Source organism: Carcharodon carcharias, chromosome 21 (assembly GCF_017639515.1).
Source record: "Carcharodon carcharias isolate sCarCar2 chromosome 21, sCarCar2.pri, whole genome shotgun sequence".
Lineage (NCBI taxonomy): Eukaryota > Metazoa > Chordata > Chondrichthyes > Lamniformes > Lamnidae > Carcharodon > Carcharodon carcharias.
This window is the reverse complement of record NC_054487.1, coordinates 75,817,857-75,832,599: the sequence shown is the minus strand read 5'-3', so window position 1 is coordinate 75,832,599 and position 14,743 is coordinate 75,817,857. Positions and strand designations below refer to the sequence as shown.

The window sequence follows — 14,743 nt, the reverse complement described above, 5'->3', positions numbered from 1 at the left end:
TGCCCATGTCTTGTGAAAGAATGAGAAAAGCCACAAGGCCCTGCCCTTTGCAAACAGGAAGAGCATGTCCATGCAATGCGCCTTTTTCAATTAAACTAGAGCTCGGGGACAGGTATTCCCCAGTTCATTCCCCATGGCAATACCTTGACCAATCAGAGTTAGCCTGCCTGGTTTGAATTTAAACGAAAGCTTGGCAGTTAACTGTTCCCTGGTGCATTCTCCATGGCAACGCCTCTACAAGTCAGACTCCGCTTGCCAACCAGTCAGCACCATCTTCTCATGCAGTGTAAATTGTTGTTCCCTTTTGAGATTAGGTATCCTTGTGAATCTGCCCTGATGAATGCAAAAACGAAAAGCAGATCTCTTTTTTCAGCAACGGACTTTATTAATTCCGTTTGTGAGCTGTTTGGGGATTCGGCCAGTTTTTTAAAAATAAATCTGCCAGTCCCCTTTTGCTCATTTTCTAATTGGACATAAATATTTATGGATCATGGCCTATTAGTGTCCTGCAATGCAGGCAGCGCTGTGTTCATTTCCGGTTACAACCTGTGACCAGATTTTGCTGAACTTTCTAAAACCAGATCAGCTTGGATTTCTGGCCCATATCACCACTGTTGCTCATAGGCTGAGTCAGAATTTAGATTTTTTTTTAATATGTACTGCATCAAGAACATAATTGCCAACCACTCATATTATGAATGGGCAGATAGCAAGTCCAGTTCACGCTCGCGCAATGGCTAATGCGATGGCTGAAATGTTTGTGATTCTCTGGATTTTGTGAACCATATCTTCTGCACAGGTTTTAAGCTTTGCACACGTGTGCCAGAGATTCATTGCCATGTTTTGACTTGGGCAGAACTGTTTTCTGGGTAGATAAACCAAGTACAAAACTGATTGTGCTCATTGCTACTGCTGACTCCAAGGCAATATTTTGTCAGAGGCTTCTCCTTATATATGTCAAACAGCTGAATATTGACATTATTGGGGTAGGCTTTCATGTGGGAAGTGGTGTATGGAAGGTCAAATGTGTACCCTGGCTACTGCAGATGCCCATTTTTGATATAGGATGCAATGTTTCAGAGTGCACTTGCTTGCAGTGATGCTTTCTCTAGCTTGGAGTTCAATTTTTTTCTATTTTTCTTTCATGGGTTGTGGACATCGCTGGCAAGGCCAGCATGTGTTGCCCATCCCTAATTTCCCTTGAACCGAGTGGCTTGCTGGGCCATTTCAGAGGGCAGTTAAGAGTCAACCACATTGCGGTGGGTCTGGAGTCACATGTAGGCCGGACCAGATAAGGACAGCAGATTTCCTCCTCTCCAGTACTTTAGTGAACTAGATGGGTTTTTAACAACAATTGATGATAATTTCAAGGTCACTATTACTGCGACTAGTGGTTAATTCCAGAATTATTAATTGAATTTAAATTCCGCCAACAGCCACGGAGGGATTTGAACCCGTGTCCCAGAGCATTAGCCTGGCCCTCTGGATTACTAGTTCAGTGAAGAGTTTGCAGGTGTTCTCAGCCCCTGTTGGGGACTGTGTAGTAACTGAAGGTATAGCCTCTCCTGCTGTCTATCAGGAGTCACGTGATGATCTTGGAGGCTCTGACCAATGAGCCCTAAGCGCAGGCAGCCCAAGAAGTGGGGGTTCCTGACAAGAGTCCTGATGTAGCATCTGTAAAGCTCTCTGTAATAAAGTTTATCTGTTTCTTGTTGAAACCTGTCTGCTCCATCAAGTCATTCCATTGGGCGAGGAGGGTAAAATAGCTCCGACGCTGCACCTCGCCTTGTGAATGTAAGAAAAAAGAAAAGACTACTCACCAGTCATGCCATTCTTTGGCAGAATCGATCCTTATGATGCCACTTTGGAAGACTGGAGCCAGTATGTAGAGCGTCTTGGTTTTTATTTCATAGTGAAAGAAATTACTGCAGATGAAAAGCAGAAAGCAATCCTTTTGAGTGTATGTGGCAGCAAGACGTACAATCTCATTCACAGCCTGACGGCCCCGGACGCGCCCAATTCTAAGTCCTTTAATGAATTAGTGGACCTTGTGAAAATGCATTTCCAGCCGAAGCCACCCACAATGATGCAATGGTTTAAGTTTAATTCCAGAGTTAGAGCTCCAGGAGAGTCCATCATAACCTATATAGTGAAGCTGAGGCAACTGGCAGAAGACTGCGACTTGGGGAACACTAAATGATACAGTTCATGGGAAGCCACTAGTAATGGAGGTAGATACGAGAGCCTCAACCACGGGTGGGAGAGCCTGCGTTTAAATACCTAAATGAAGGTACCCAGCCACTGAATCTGGAATGGACAACTGCTAAATTGAAGACATACACTGGAGAATATATTCAGGTAAAGGCCATCGCCACAGTACCAGTATCTTATACACAACAGACAACTCAGCTTCTAGTGATAATAGTGACAGGAGAAGGATCTAGTCTTCTAGGCCAAGACTAGTTACATAAAATCAAGCTCAACTGGTGTGAAATATTTCACTTGAAAACAGGGGGAGTTCCTGAACTGCTAAGGAAATACGACAGTGTACTTCGGGATGAATTATGGAAGTTAAAAGTCTTGCAAGCAAAAATACTCAGGCGACACCACATTTCTGTAAGGCCAGACCTGTGCCTTATACATTGAAGGAGAAAGTGGACGCAGAACTGTGCTGGTTAGAAAAGCTGGACATCATCCAACATGTCCAACTCTTGGAATGCGCAGCACCCAGAGTTCCTGTGGTTAAGCCTGACCAAACCATATGTATTTATGGGGACTATAAATTGACCATAAACAAGGCAGCTAAACTAGATATGTAATAAAAACAAAAAACTGCGGATGCTGGAAATCCAAAACAAAACCAGAATTACCTGGAAAAACTCAGCAGGTCTGGCAACATCGGCGGAGAAGAAAAGAGTTGATGTTTCGAGTCCTCATGACCCTTCAACAGAACTGGGTGAATCCAAGGAGAGGGGTGAAATATAAGCTGGTTTAAGGTTGGCGGGGTGTGGGGGGGTGTGGGGGGTGGGGGGAGAGAAGTGGAGGGGGGTGGTGTGGTTGTAGGGACAAGCAGCAGTGATAGGAGCAGATTATCAAAAGATGTCACAGACAAAAGAACCAAAAATCACAGAGGTGTTGAAGTTGGTGATATTATCTAAACGAATGTGCTAATTAGGAATGGATGGTACGGCACTCAAGGTACAGCTAAAAAACTAGATACGTACCCTACTCCAAGGATAGATGACTTTTATGCAAAGTTAGCTGGAGGCAAATCCTATACAAAATTGGATATGAGCCATGCTTGCCAATAATTAGAGCTGGATAGCACACCTAGAGGATACTATTATCACTATTATCACACACAAGGGTCTCAATCAGTACACTCGCCCACACTTTGGAGTATCGTCTGCATGTGCAATCTGTCAAAGGACAATGGAGAGTCTTTTGCAAGGACTTCCCTGAGTGGTAGTATACCTAGGTGATGTTCTGATCACAGGGTCAACCGAGGCTGAACACTTGGCCAACCTGGAGGAGGTGCTAAGAAGATTCACGGAAGCTGGCGTGTGGTTAAAGAAAGAAAAATGTACATTTCAAGCACCAGAAGTTACTTACCTGGGTCACAGGGTGGATGCCTTGGGTTTGCATCTGGTAGAAGAGAAAGTTAGGGCAATAAAAGGTGCGCCCTCACTTACCAATGTAACCAAACTCAAGTCTTTCCTGGGTATGATCAACTACTATAGCCACTTCTTGCCAAACTTACCAACTTATTGGCACCATTACACTTGTTGTTAAAAAGGAATCACCATTGGTTGTGGAATTCGCAACAGGAAGAAGCCTTTGTGAAAGTAAAGAAACTGTTGCATTTGTTGTGTTTATTGGTACACTATGACCTGTCGAAAGAATTGGTATTAACATGTGATGCCTCTCCTTATGATTTGGGAGCTATATTATCACATAGAATGGAAAATGGATCAGAAAGGCCCATTGGCTAAATCTCGAGAACCCTCTCCGCAGCTGAGAAGGGTTATTCTCAACTAGAAAAGGAACGTTTATTGGTGGAATTCGGAGTGAAGAAATACCACCATATCTGCATGAACAGCATTTCACTGTTGTGTCGGATCATAACCCGTTAGTGGGTTTATTCAGTGAGGATAAGGCCATTCCCCAATAGCATCAGCAAGAATACAATGTTAAGCTTTGATATTATCTGCGTACGAGTGTACCTGTATGTATCGTCCTGACTTACACATTGCAAATATGGACGCGCTCAGCTGTCTCCCATTACTAGCCCCTGTTCTACAAGAAGTTGTGCTGTCAGTGAATTTCTACGCCTGTGTGTGCCAAGTAAATTAAAAATTGGATGAACAGAGATCCAATATTGTCGAAAGTCAGAGATTTAGGGCAGCGAGGGCAGAGCTGGTGCGTGCCTGCCATGCTGGGATGTGAAATAACGCGCGAAGATGTCGGGTGCGTGTCCTGATGCTGTTGTTGCGCGCTTGCACAATATTTCGGTCGGCAGGCGTGCTGCCAACTCTCATGCGGACCTGCTGACAATTAAGAGGTCTATTAAAGCCATTAGAGTATCAATTAACAGAGATCTTTCACCGCCCGTCCAACATTACGGTTGGCGGGCAGGCGAATTGGTCAGGTGGTGTTTGCATTTTTCAGGAAACCTCATCCAAGGGCGGGATGAGGTTTCCACAGTTAAATACAAAAAAGTAAAAATCTATGCACAGAATTTTTATAACGTCTACGCACAGCTGACTCATTTCGATACGTGGACATTTTTACCAGATTTTAAGTTCTGTCTTTATTGATTTTAAATTCGTCAGCTCCCTGAGGCAGCTCTCTGCCTTCAGGGGGCTTTCCTACTGCTCTCAACTGCACCCGCATTGACTTCAGCGCTCGTCCTCTTCCCATCTCCACCCTGGCAACGCTGAGCCTTTCGGTGCGCCTTTCATGCTGGCTGGCCGCTGATTGGCCAGCCAGCGTGAAATCGTGGTCGGGGGGGCCAATCATTGGCAAGGGCCCAATCCCCGCCCTCTCCCAGGCCTGCCAACCACGGCTGCCCGCCAACCCGAAAATTCTACCCTTTGCTTTGCCAGGATGGTCAAATTTGCCTGTATCTGAAGATTTGAGACCATTCCATGCCAGAAGCACAAGAGTTAAGCTGTCAAGATGGAATTTTGTTGTGGGGGTCAAGAGCCGTCATCCCTTCGCAAGGAAGAGAACCACTCTTGACAGAGCTTCACAGTGCGCATCCAGGCATATCGAAGACGAAAATGCTTGTGCGAAGCTATGTCTGATGGCCAGGCATTGACAGAATGGTCAAGCACTATCAGCAACAATAGAAGTTACCTGTTTTAGCTCCACTGTGTCCATCCACAGGAGTGGCCTGGCTGACCCTGGGGTTAAGCTACATATTGATTATGGTAGGACTATGCTTAGGTACCATGCTTTTGCACACATGCACGCTCTAAATAGATGGATGTATATCAGATCACCAACATTGAGAGGCTGTATCATTGTTTGAGCATACATAGGAACTGTTGTTTTTTTTCAAACTTATAAGTCAGCTAGGCCAGCATTTATTACCCATCCCTTATTCAGAGGGAATTTAAGAGTCAATCACATTGCTGTGGGAGTGGAGTCACATGTAGGCCAGACTAGATCAGGGGGAAGCAGATTTAGTGAACCAGATGGGTTTTCACAACAATCAACAAAGGTTTCATGGGTCACCATCATGGATTTTTTGTTTTTTTACATTGAATTCAATGTTGCTATTTGCCATGGTGGAATTCGAACCAAGTCCCCCAGGCCATTACCCTGCGACTCTGGAATACCAGTACCATGACAATACCACCTCCCCTTCTGACAACAGTATAGTCTTTACCATTACAGAGTTTCAGAGATTCATGAATTTAATGGCATCATTAATGGACACATTAAAACAGCCCCATATCATCCCTCATCAAATGGTTTAGCTGAGAGAGCTGTGCAAACTTTCAAATCTGGAAACGAGCTTATCAGGAGTTACTCTAGAAGCTCGACTTTCCCACTTTCTTCTCAGTTATCGTACACCACCACATTCGTCTACAGGTTCAACACCGTCTGAATTATTGATGAAATGCCAACTAAGTACAAGGTTAAGCCATGATGTTTCCAAACTTAGAGGGGAAGGTAGAGAGGAATCAGAGTAATCAAAAATTGAATCACGACATTCACAGGAAAGCTTGCATATTCACTGTTGGAGACAAAGTATTTGTGCGGAATTTCGGAAGTGGACTCCCTTGTTGGGTTCCTGGAATCATTGTCTCAGAGACTGGTCCCTTATCCTTCCAGTTGGAAGTGGAAGACAGGATCGTTCTAAAACACGTGGACCATACCCTTTATAGAGAGACATTCCAACAACCAACTATTCTGCCTGTCATTAACATCAAACCATCAATCCCTGAGGTGACAAATTGACCTAGAACAGAAAAGCCCGATGTCTCTGTGGAGTTGCCAAACCCAAAACTGCCACTTTCTAATGATGTATCTCATGACCGAGTTCCTGATCATGTCGATCCTGCGGAAGAACCTCAAGTGATAGAGCTACATTGCTCTAACTGAATCAGAGACTTAATCTTTAATCACCTGAAGTTATATATATGTATATGTTGTTGGATTTTCAAATATTCTCTGTAAATAGAAACTGTAACAAAACTAAAGGGGGAGAAAATGTAGTAATTGAAGATTTAGCCTCTCCTGCTGTCTATCAAAGGACATGTGATGTTCTTGGAGGCTCCGACCAATGACTCCTAAGTGCGGGTAATCCAGGGGTTGGGCTGCCTGACGAGAGTCCTGATCGAGCATGTAGCATCTGTAAAGCTCTCTGTAATAGGGTTTATCTGTTTCTTATTGCAACCTGTCCGCTCTGTCAAGTCATTACAGAGACAAATATTTCCCTATTGATTCTGGGGTGACGTGGTTGCTGGGATGATTGATTATCTGTCATATTCGTCTGTATACTGAAGAAAAATCACTGCCTGGTGGGGGTTAAAATTGGACATAGGTGGGAATGTAAAATTGGCAGAATTGCTTTCACTAACCGTAAAAATAGAGCCTACTATTCAGGTGGTCTAATGAAGTGAATTGAACTGAATAGCAGGCAGGCAGGACGTATGACAAGTGATCAGCGCCATCCTAACTGTTTTGTGTTCTCAACTCCAAGCCCAATTTCACCTCCAAGGTTTTCAAAGGTCAAAGTAAGTCAATTGACAATGTAGAAAATTGTTGTATCTTTATACAATGTAAACAGTTTAATTTTTGAGGCTTATTATAGCTTGTAGTGGCATTGGACTTGCTGAATACTACCTATCGCCACTCTGTAGAAAACAAGACAATCTCCATCTGCCAGCAAGTTGGGGGAGAATTTCTCATTCATGTGGATATTGGAGATTAGGATGTAGCTCCCAATCCTGGCTTTTTATGTAATTTTTTTATAAAGCAATATACCAGATTTTTCTCAAACTTTCCTATTCAAAGACCCATGCAATTACCATTGGCCTGAATTTTTCAGATGGTGGGGGTCTCACTTCCCACCATCTGAAGAGTCGGTGGGGAACACGTGCCCATCGAATCCGAGTGCCCCGCAGCCGTTCACGCTTGAATGAGTGTTAAGTGGCTGCAGGCGGGACTTCCGCCCCTCACTCAGGAAAGAAGTCCAGCCTTAGAGAGCTGCCGGCCAAACTGATTGGCTGGCAGCTCCCCAGCCCCTGCAGCCACAGTGGACAGAGAAGAAATGCAGGAGGACTCCTGAGACCAAGTCCGTGCACCAGAGGCCAAGGTAAGTTCAAGGTGTCACAGGGTGGAGAGGATAGGGGCGGCCTTGGCGGGGTGGTGGTGGGGGTGTGAAGGGAGCGAATGGCATCTTGGGGAAGGGGCGCTCGACTTCAGAAAGGGGCTTCTGATGGATGTGACTCCCCCTCCACTTCCTGCCCGAAGTGTGACTCCAATCCTCCCGCCAGCCTAAAAATTGAGTTGGAAGCAGCCCTTAAGTGACCAATAATTGGCCACATAAGGGCCTCAAATGGGGCATGGGTGGGCTTTCCGTATCAGGCCTCGCTTGCCCCAGTGTAAAATTGCTGTGTGGTCGGGGGGTTGGGGGGTGGGGGGGGCGGTGGGGGGGTGGTGGGGGGGGCGTGAACCCAGCAGAACCCTGTCCCTTCAATTTCACGGCCCCATCCCACCAGCCTAAAAACCTGCCGGTGGGGGGAGTGTAAATTTCTGGTCTTAGTGTCTTTGTCCCATTTGTTTGGTCGCATCTCTACGAGCCTCAATTGCACTTCAAAACACTGGGAAATGTGCCAAAAAAATACATCAAAGGTCACAAATTTTTACGGATCGCCATAGAAAATAAAGTTGATGCTGCCCCCTTTCAACGATGTCTAAATCAATGCGGTTTGTTTGTTGCTCTTGAAAACATTTGATGGATTAGCTGCAGCTAATGATATAACAAGTTCATGTGTCATGTAGCTCATTGTAGCTACTTCTTGTATGTCAAATCGGAGGTCCTGAGTTCCAGTTCTCCCAAGACATAAATAAAAAATACTTCTACTCAGTGCAATAAAAATGAATTCATTTTATTAATTCATCGTGGCCTTGGCCATGAACCTATTTTCATTAACTGGTTTTCAGTTGTATGTTGTTTGTTGTTTTGTTGAGATGCTTTCCCACCTCTCCCCACCCTGTTCTTTGTCAGCTTTTACAACTCTTTTTTGGGTACAGCTAGGTGAGAACTATTAGCTGAAGGATGACAATTCAATGACACAGTTCAAGAGTCTGACAGTAACAACACTTGCTACACCAAAGCCATCAGATGTTATTAGAACAAACTGTTAGTATGGTGAAGGAAATATTAAGAAATATTACTTGATTCTCTTTGTGTCTTTTATACTCTATCTCATCCTTAAGGGAAGTGTCTGAGAGTTGCTGTAGACAGCATGGCTCGGTGAGCAAATGTACCTACTGATAGCCTTGCTACAATTGTACAGGGCTTAGGTGAGACCAAACCTGAAGCACTGATCTTTAATTTGTTTTGAGCGAAAGGTTATCGGGGTTTGGCGAGAATATGGAGTTGCGGTTAAAAAGATCTTGTTGAATGGCGGAGCAGGTTCATAGGGCCAAGTGGCCTCCTCCTGCTCCCAATTTGTATGTTTGTAAGCTCTGCATTTAAGGAATGAAAGACTTGCATGGAGGCAGTACAGCGAAGATTCACTACATTGGTCTCTGGGATGAGAGGATTGCTTTATGATGAGAGGCTGAGTAAATTGGATCTATATTCTCTGGAGTTTAGAAGTATGAGAAGTGGTTTCAGTGAAATGTAATGGATTCTGAAGGGGCTTGACAGGGTAGATGCTGAGGGGTTGTTTCTCCCTGCTTGGGAACCTAGAACATGGGGGCACAGTCTCAGGACTGAGACAAAGAGAAATTTCTTCATTCAAAGGGCTGTGAATCTTTGGAATACTCTACCCCAGAGCACTCTGGATGCTCCATCGTTGAATATATTTAAAGCTGGGATAGACAGATTTTTGGTGTCTCAGGGAATCAAGGGATATGGGGTGCGGGCAGGTAAGTGGAGTTGAAGCCCAAGATCAGCCATAATTGCATTGAGTGGTGGAGCATGCTCGACAGGCTGTATTTTTAAAAATTAATTCACAGATTGTGGGCTTCGCTGGCTGGGCCAGCATTTATTGCCCATCCCTAGTTGCCCTTGAGAAGGTGGTGGTGAGCTGCCTTCTTGAACCCCCGTAGTCCATGTGGTGTAGGTACACCCACAGTGCTGTTAGGGAGGGAGTGCCAGGATTTTGACCCAGTGACAGTGAAGGATGGCGATATATTTCCAAGTTAGGCCTTCTCCTTCTCCTGTCTTTTATGTTCTTATGATTATGTGCCGTCTAAAACCAGACATGTTGTACCTATGTTATTTAGTCTCAGTTGAGGTGTGATGTTGGGATAGAAGGGAAGACTGACTTGAATTAATCCGATGACACCTTTGACATTAAGCCAACAAAGTGTTACTGTGTTCATTGAGCGGGACAAGAAATCAGTCAGGCGTGTGCCATTTAAATTCGCCCAACATCTGAACATTACACCCCAAATGGAATTCCGACCTAGAGGTTAGAACAAACTATCCAAACAGATAAAAGATTGCTAGGAGACAGCTACAGTTTAACTGGAATTGGGGGGGGGGTACATAGGACATCATAAATCATGAGAAATAACTAAGACTAGTCCAATAAAATTATCTATAGTACAGCATTTAGCATCTTGGCCAGCCTTTTCTGAAAGATGTTCCAAATAGTCTGCTGGCATGTATGGTGCAAAGCCTATTGAGTAAACAGAGGTAATGAAGCCTTTCATAGGCATTAGTTGCTATAAGGTCTCTTTTGGAGTCAATTTAGGGAAAAGATTTCACCTCGTTACAACTTGTAGTGCAATCATAAGCTCGTTATTCCTCCTTCCATTTACAATCTTGCTGCAAATAGAAAATAGAGGAGATTCTCAGTCTCCTAAAACTTAAATTGCTACAATTTACTGTTTTAACCTATTACGAAAGCTTACATGCTGTTCCCATCTCTTTGAGCAGCTGCCTGTTGCCATAGAAACAAGAAGTTATTAGGCCTGGTCATGTTTCCCTTGGCCTGGTCAGAGGCTCCATTGAGAATTATAGGGGGCTTATTTCCTGATAAGCAAAGCTCAGGTACAAATAGCACATTTGGTTTGCATTTCTCTATTTATTTTAAAATGGCTGATTTTATTTGAAAATAACACATGGAGGGATATTGAATGAGTGCTCTAAACATTTTTGAGAATGTATCCTTATAGTCAGGTCAGAGCCCTCTGAAATTAAGTTCTACACTGGTGCTATAAATGTCAGAGTCCATAGCAAAGGTCACCACTGTTAGAAGTCAAGTTAATAAAAATTTTGAGGTACAAGTATATTTTATTTCAAACGTTAAATACGTCAGACTGAGTTTATATTTGCCTTTTTGATAATTGACAATGGTATTCTCGAATGTTAGGGCTAACTGACTGGGGTTGCAGTCATACATTTGAATAGGAATGAACTTTGGCTAAATTTAATATCTGACTGTATTCAAACGTTGTGGATTTTGTCAAGCTGGCATGGTTTAGGTTTTGCTCAGATTTATTTCAAGGATCCTTCTGAAGAATGATTGCCTACTTGCCATTTTAAAATGTTAAGAATGTTTAGTTTCACAGTTTAATCTCCCTGTTAATGATGTTCATCTTCATGAGTGTGTTACTTGATGTAAATGCCAAGCCGCTTGTTTCCCATGCATTTGGCAATGTTCCCTGTTTGAAGACTGCCTGCACAAACAGACAATTGAAGTCTGATTACAAACCTGCGAACAGGCCTACATTAAACATTTTGAATTGCACCATAGAGTAAAAATAGATTATTGGTATCTTGGGCTGAATTTTGCCACAGAGTTGGAGGTGAATTCAGAGGCGGGGGTGGGTGGGGTGAGGGGTGGAGGGGCGGAGGGGCGGAGGGGGTCTGACTGGAATGGGGAAATTCAGATCGTTGCGCATCAGGATGGCTCCCAGATGCTGTCCCGCCTCCAAACGGGTTTCCCAAGGCAGGTTGTCATAGGAATCGGCAACCTGTTCTACAGAAGTGAGTAGCCAATTAGGGCAGTTAAGGTCCCACTTATGGGCCATTTTCAGAACCCACCAATATTTTCCTGGACTGCCCCCTGCTGAGTTTAGAGGTCAGCAGCAACTTAAGGCCAGAGGACTATTGGTGCCTCAACTGACTCTGACTCAAAGGCTGAGCCACAGGTATGAGAAGTACGCAGGCACAGCCAAAACTTATCCTGTAGAGGGGTTTGACCTCCACACTGATGGCCCTAACAACTGAGGATCTTCAAAAATTTTAAATTTTCAGCAAGCTTATGAGAGTGCTGCCATATTGAGGTACCCTTCTGCACGCCTTTATGCCTGGGCAGCGCATACCTATCCTGACCACTGCTGAGGGCCCTCTCATTAGGCCTCCTGCCTTGTGAACCCATCCGGTGAACATGGAGACGGCCAATTAGGAGTCTGTTTCACGTAAAGTTGTGCTGGCAGCCACCAAGGCGACAATCATGGGCTTGGAACCCTTATATGGTCCCAACCCTGGGCTTCTGGTGCCTGCGGAAACATTCAACTCCATGGCTCTGGAGAATTTTAAAATAAATAAACTAAAACAAGAGGGCCAGAGGTTTACTTCCACACAGAATGACTGAATTAATTTGGGAAATGATCTTCATCGTGAGGGGAGAAGGTTTTCATGTTCAGTGTACCTATTCCCTGATAAATATTGTTCAATATTTCCAGCAATAAGTGCATTCTTTATCCACATTTTTTACAATTTTGCCTTAACTAACAAATCGTGGGAATCTATCCCTCTTTGCACGATCTAAACAGCAGAGACTCTGCATGATCGCCATTGAGACAATAATCTATAGTTGCTGTGCTAGCTGGTTTTAGAGGCAACTAGACTGAATTAGATACTTAACATATGACCCAGAATTGGTTCCTCAGGAGGTTCTTTCTCCTCCGTTGGCACGAGACCATTGTACTGCTCCCATCATCACTTTTTTTGAGGTTAACAAACTTAGCACAGGCCAGGGAACGAACTTGCTTGGCTTCTTTGCATCTGTGCCAACATCAAATGCTGCCTTTATGCATGGGTGGGCTGAATAACTCAGAGTGGGAAGTGGGATGCGGGAAGAAAATGATCTATTGGGTGGGGAAGCGGGTGGGGGTAATGGGATGGGAGTCAACACTGGACTCTGTAAACCAGCACTGGGTAATCTGCCCAGAAGGTAAAAAGCAGTTTGGAGCAGTGGTCTTATTTCCCAGTTTTTACTGGCATTCCAGTTTAAGGTATACAAGACCTTTCCCTCCCAGTTTTTACTGTTTACTTCATTGCAATTGAGACCATGGATTCTGAAGGGAAGACATTATTCCCTTTGTCAAGCTGCACCGACAGTACTTTGAGCTAAATCTGCCCCCCCGGTATGGCACGTGGTGATCTCCATACAGTGACTTTCCACTGACCTGCTCATTTATTATTGCACAGCTCACCATGTTAAGACTGGCACCTGTGAGGTAGTGGCTCTGCACAGATGCTGCAATAAGAACAAAATCGAAGAGCGGTCCCAGACGGTGAAGTGCTCCTGTTTCCCGGGACAAGTAGCAGGAACGACGCGTGCTGCTCCTTCATGTGTTGACGGTAGGTTTGCTTTCCCTTTTTTAACACCAATTTCCCTCTCCCCAACTCCCAAGTTTGACTGTGGCTTTTTTTTTTTCCTGACACAGACCTCATATAGTTACCAGAACTATTCTATCTCATTTTTTTAATATTGCCTTCCTTTACATTTAGTTGGACTGAAAGCACTTAACAAGATGATCAGATCTGCGGTGCCAAACAACGTAACGAAGATGAACCCAATTGCAACGTTCTGTTAGAATGTTTGCTGAACTACATTTACAAAGGAGTGTTCCCTCACCTTGAATTTTATGAAGATTTTTGGTTCTTAACCTAGCCAGGAACAATATGTATTGGAAGGGCAGTATGTTGAGGCAACTGGAACACAGGTTGTGTCCCTAGGTCTAATTTTCACAATCCATTTTGGTGGCACAGGTCTGAGCTATGGACAACCTCTGCTAGGGTAGGGTACTGAATTAGCCCTCACTGATCCAGCACCAACACGCAGCCAAATTTGGCTCAGGTTGTTTGTCTCCTGATTTTCAACCTGTTGCCCAGGCATAAAATTGGCATTGCCGTTTGTCTGTGTGTTATCAATAACCACTTGTTTATCATTTCCATTGATTATTAACAGAGCTTTTTGATTTGAAAGGACAGTTTTTTTCTAATGGGGAAGGCGACATAACTTCTTTAACACACTACATGTTTGGCGTTCACTGCTCATTATTGGTTTGCCAGTCATGGCTCCATTGTAAGATCCATCAAAGGAGAGCAAGTGAAATACACTCCCTTCTTGTATTGAGTTTGATGTATAATTCTTTGGGGGTGCGTCTCCAGGTGAAAACTAAATAGGGCATTTTGATAAGATAGCACACTTGTTGCTAACCATATTAAATTAACTTAGAAAGGAGTTAAAATAATAAAACTAGAAATATATTTGCTATCAGCATTCCAGCTGGTTATTCTTGAATACTTGACCAAATCACACTTACAGCAATCCTTCCTTCCAGTGAATTACATTAAAAAAATCACCCAGAACAAGTTCAACAGCTTCAGACCATGAACTTCCTCCTCCATCTTTACCCCTTCCTTCATCCAATTTATTTATTTATTTATATTTATTTATTAATTTTTAATTTTTTTTTTACTTTTTATTTTTTCATTTTTTAAATCCTTTTTCCCCAACTACCAACCCCCAGGACCATCTGTCACTTGTTTCTATGTTGTGCTTTCACAGAGTGCTGAAACTTGTTCTGCTATCAACACATTCTGCTTTCTTACCTTTCTGCCACTTTCAGCACCTTCTTTAGTCTTTAACACTACCATTAACACACCCTTTGTCTTGTGTCTGTGACATCTTTGTCAATCTCTCCTTAGCTCCCACCTTTCCCTGACCATCTATTTTACTCCACCTGCTCCACTCCTCTTAATAATAGTATAAAATCCTTCACATTTCTACTTCTCTTTAGCTCTGAAAAAGGG

The 14,743-nt window shown here is 43.7% G+C and overlaps 1 protein-coding gene across 8 annotated transcripts in view; it reads left to right on the top strand.

The window, feature by feature from the left end:
• The window catches only part of LOC121293194 (chemokine-like protein TAFA-2), a 221,729-nt gene that overhangs the window by 184,234 nt on the left and 22,752 nt on the right, over positions 1-14,743 (top strand). For all 8 annotated transcript variants that reach the window (XR_005946455.1, XR_005946458.1, XR_005946452.1 and 5 more), the window contains exon 4: positions 13,133-13,285. Coding sequence is in view for 1 of the 8 variants with exons in the window: in XM_041216004.1 (XP_041071938.1) it covers positions 13,133-13,285 (153 nt within the window). In the remaining 7 variants the exon portion in view is untranslated. The remainder of the gene's footprint in view (positions 1-13,132; positions 13,286-14,743) is intronic.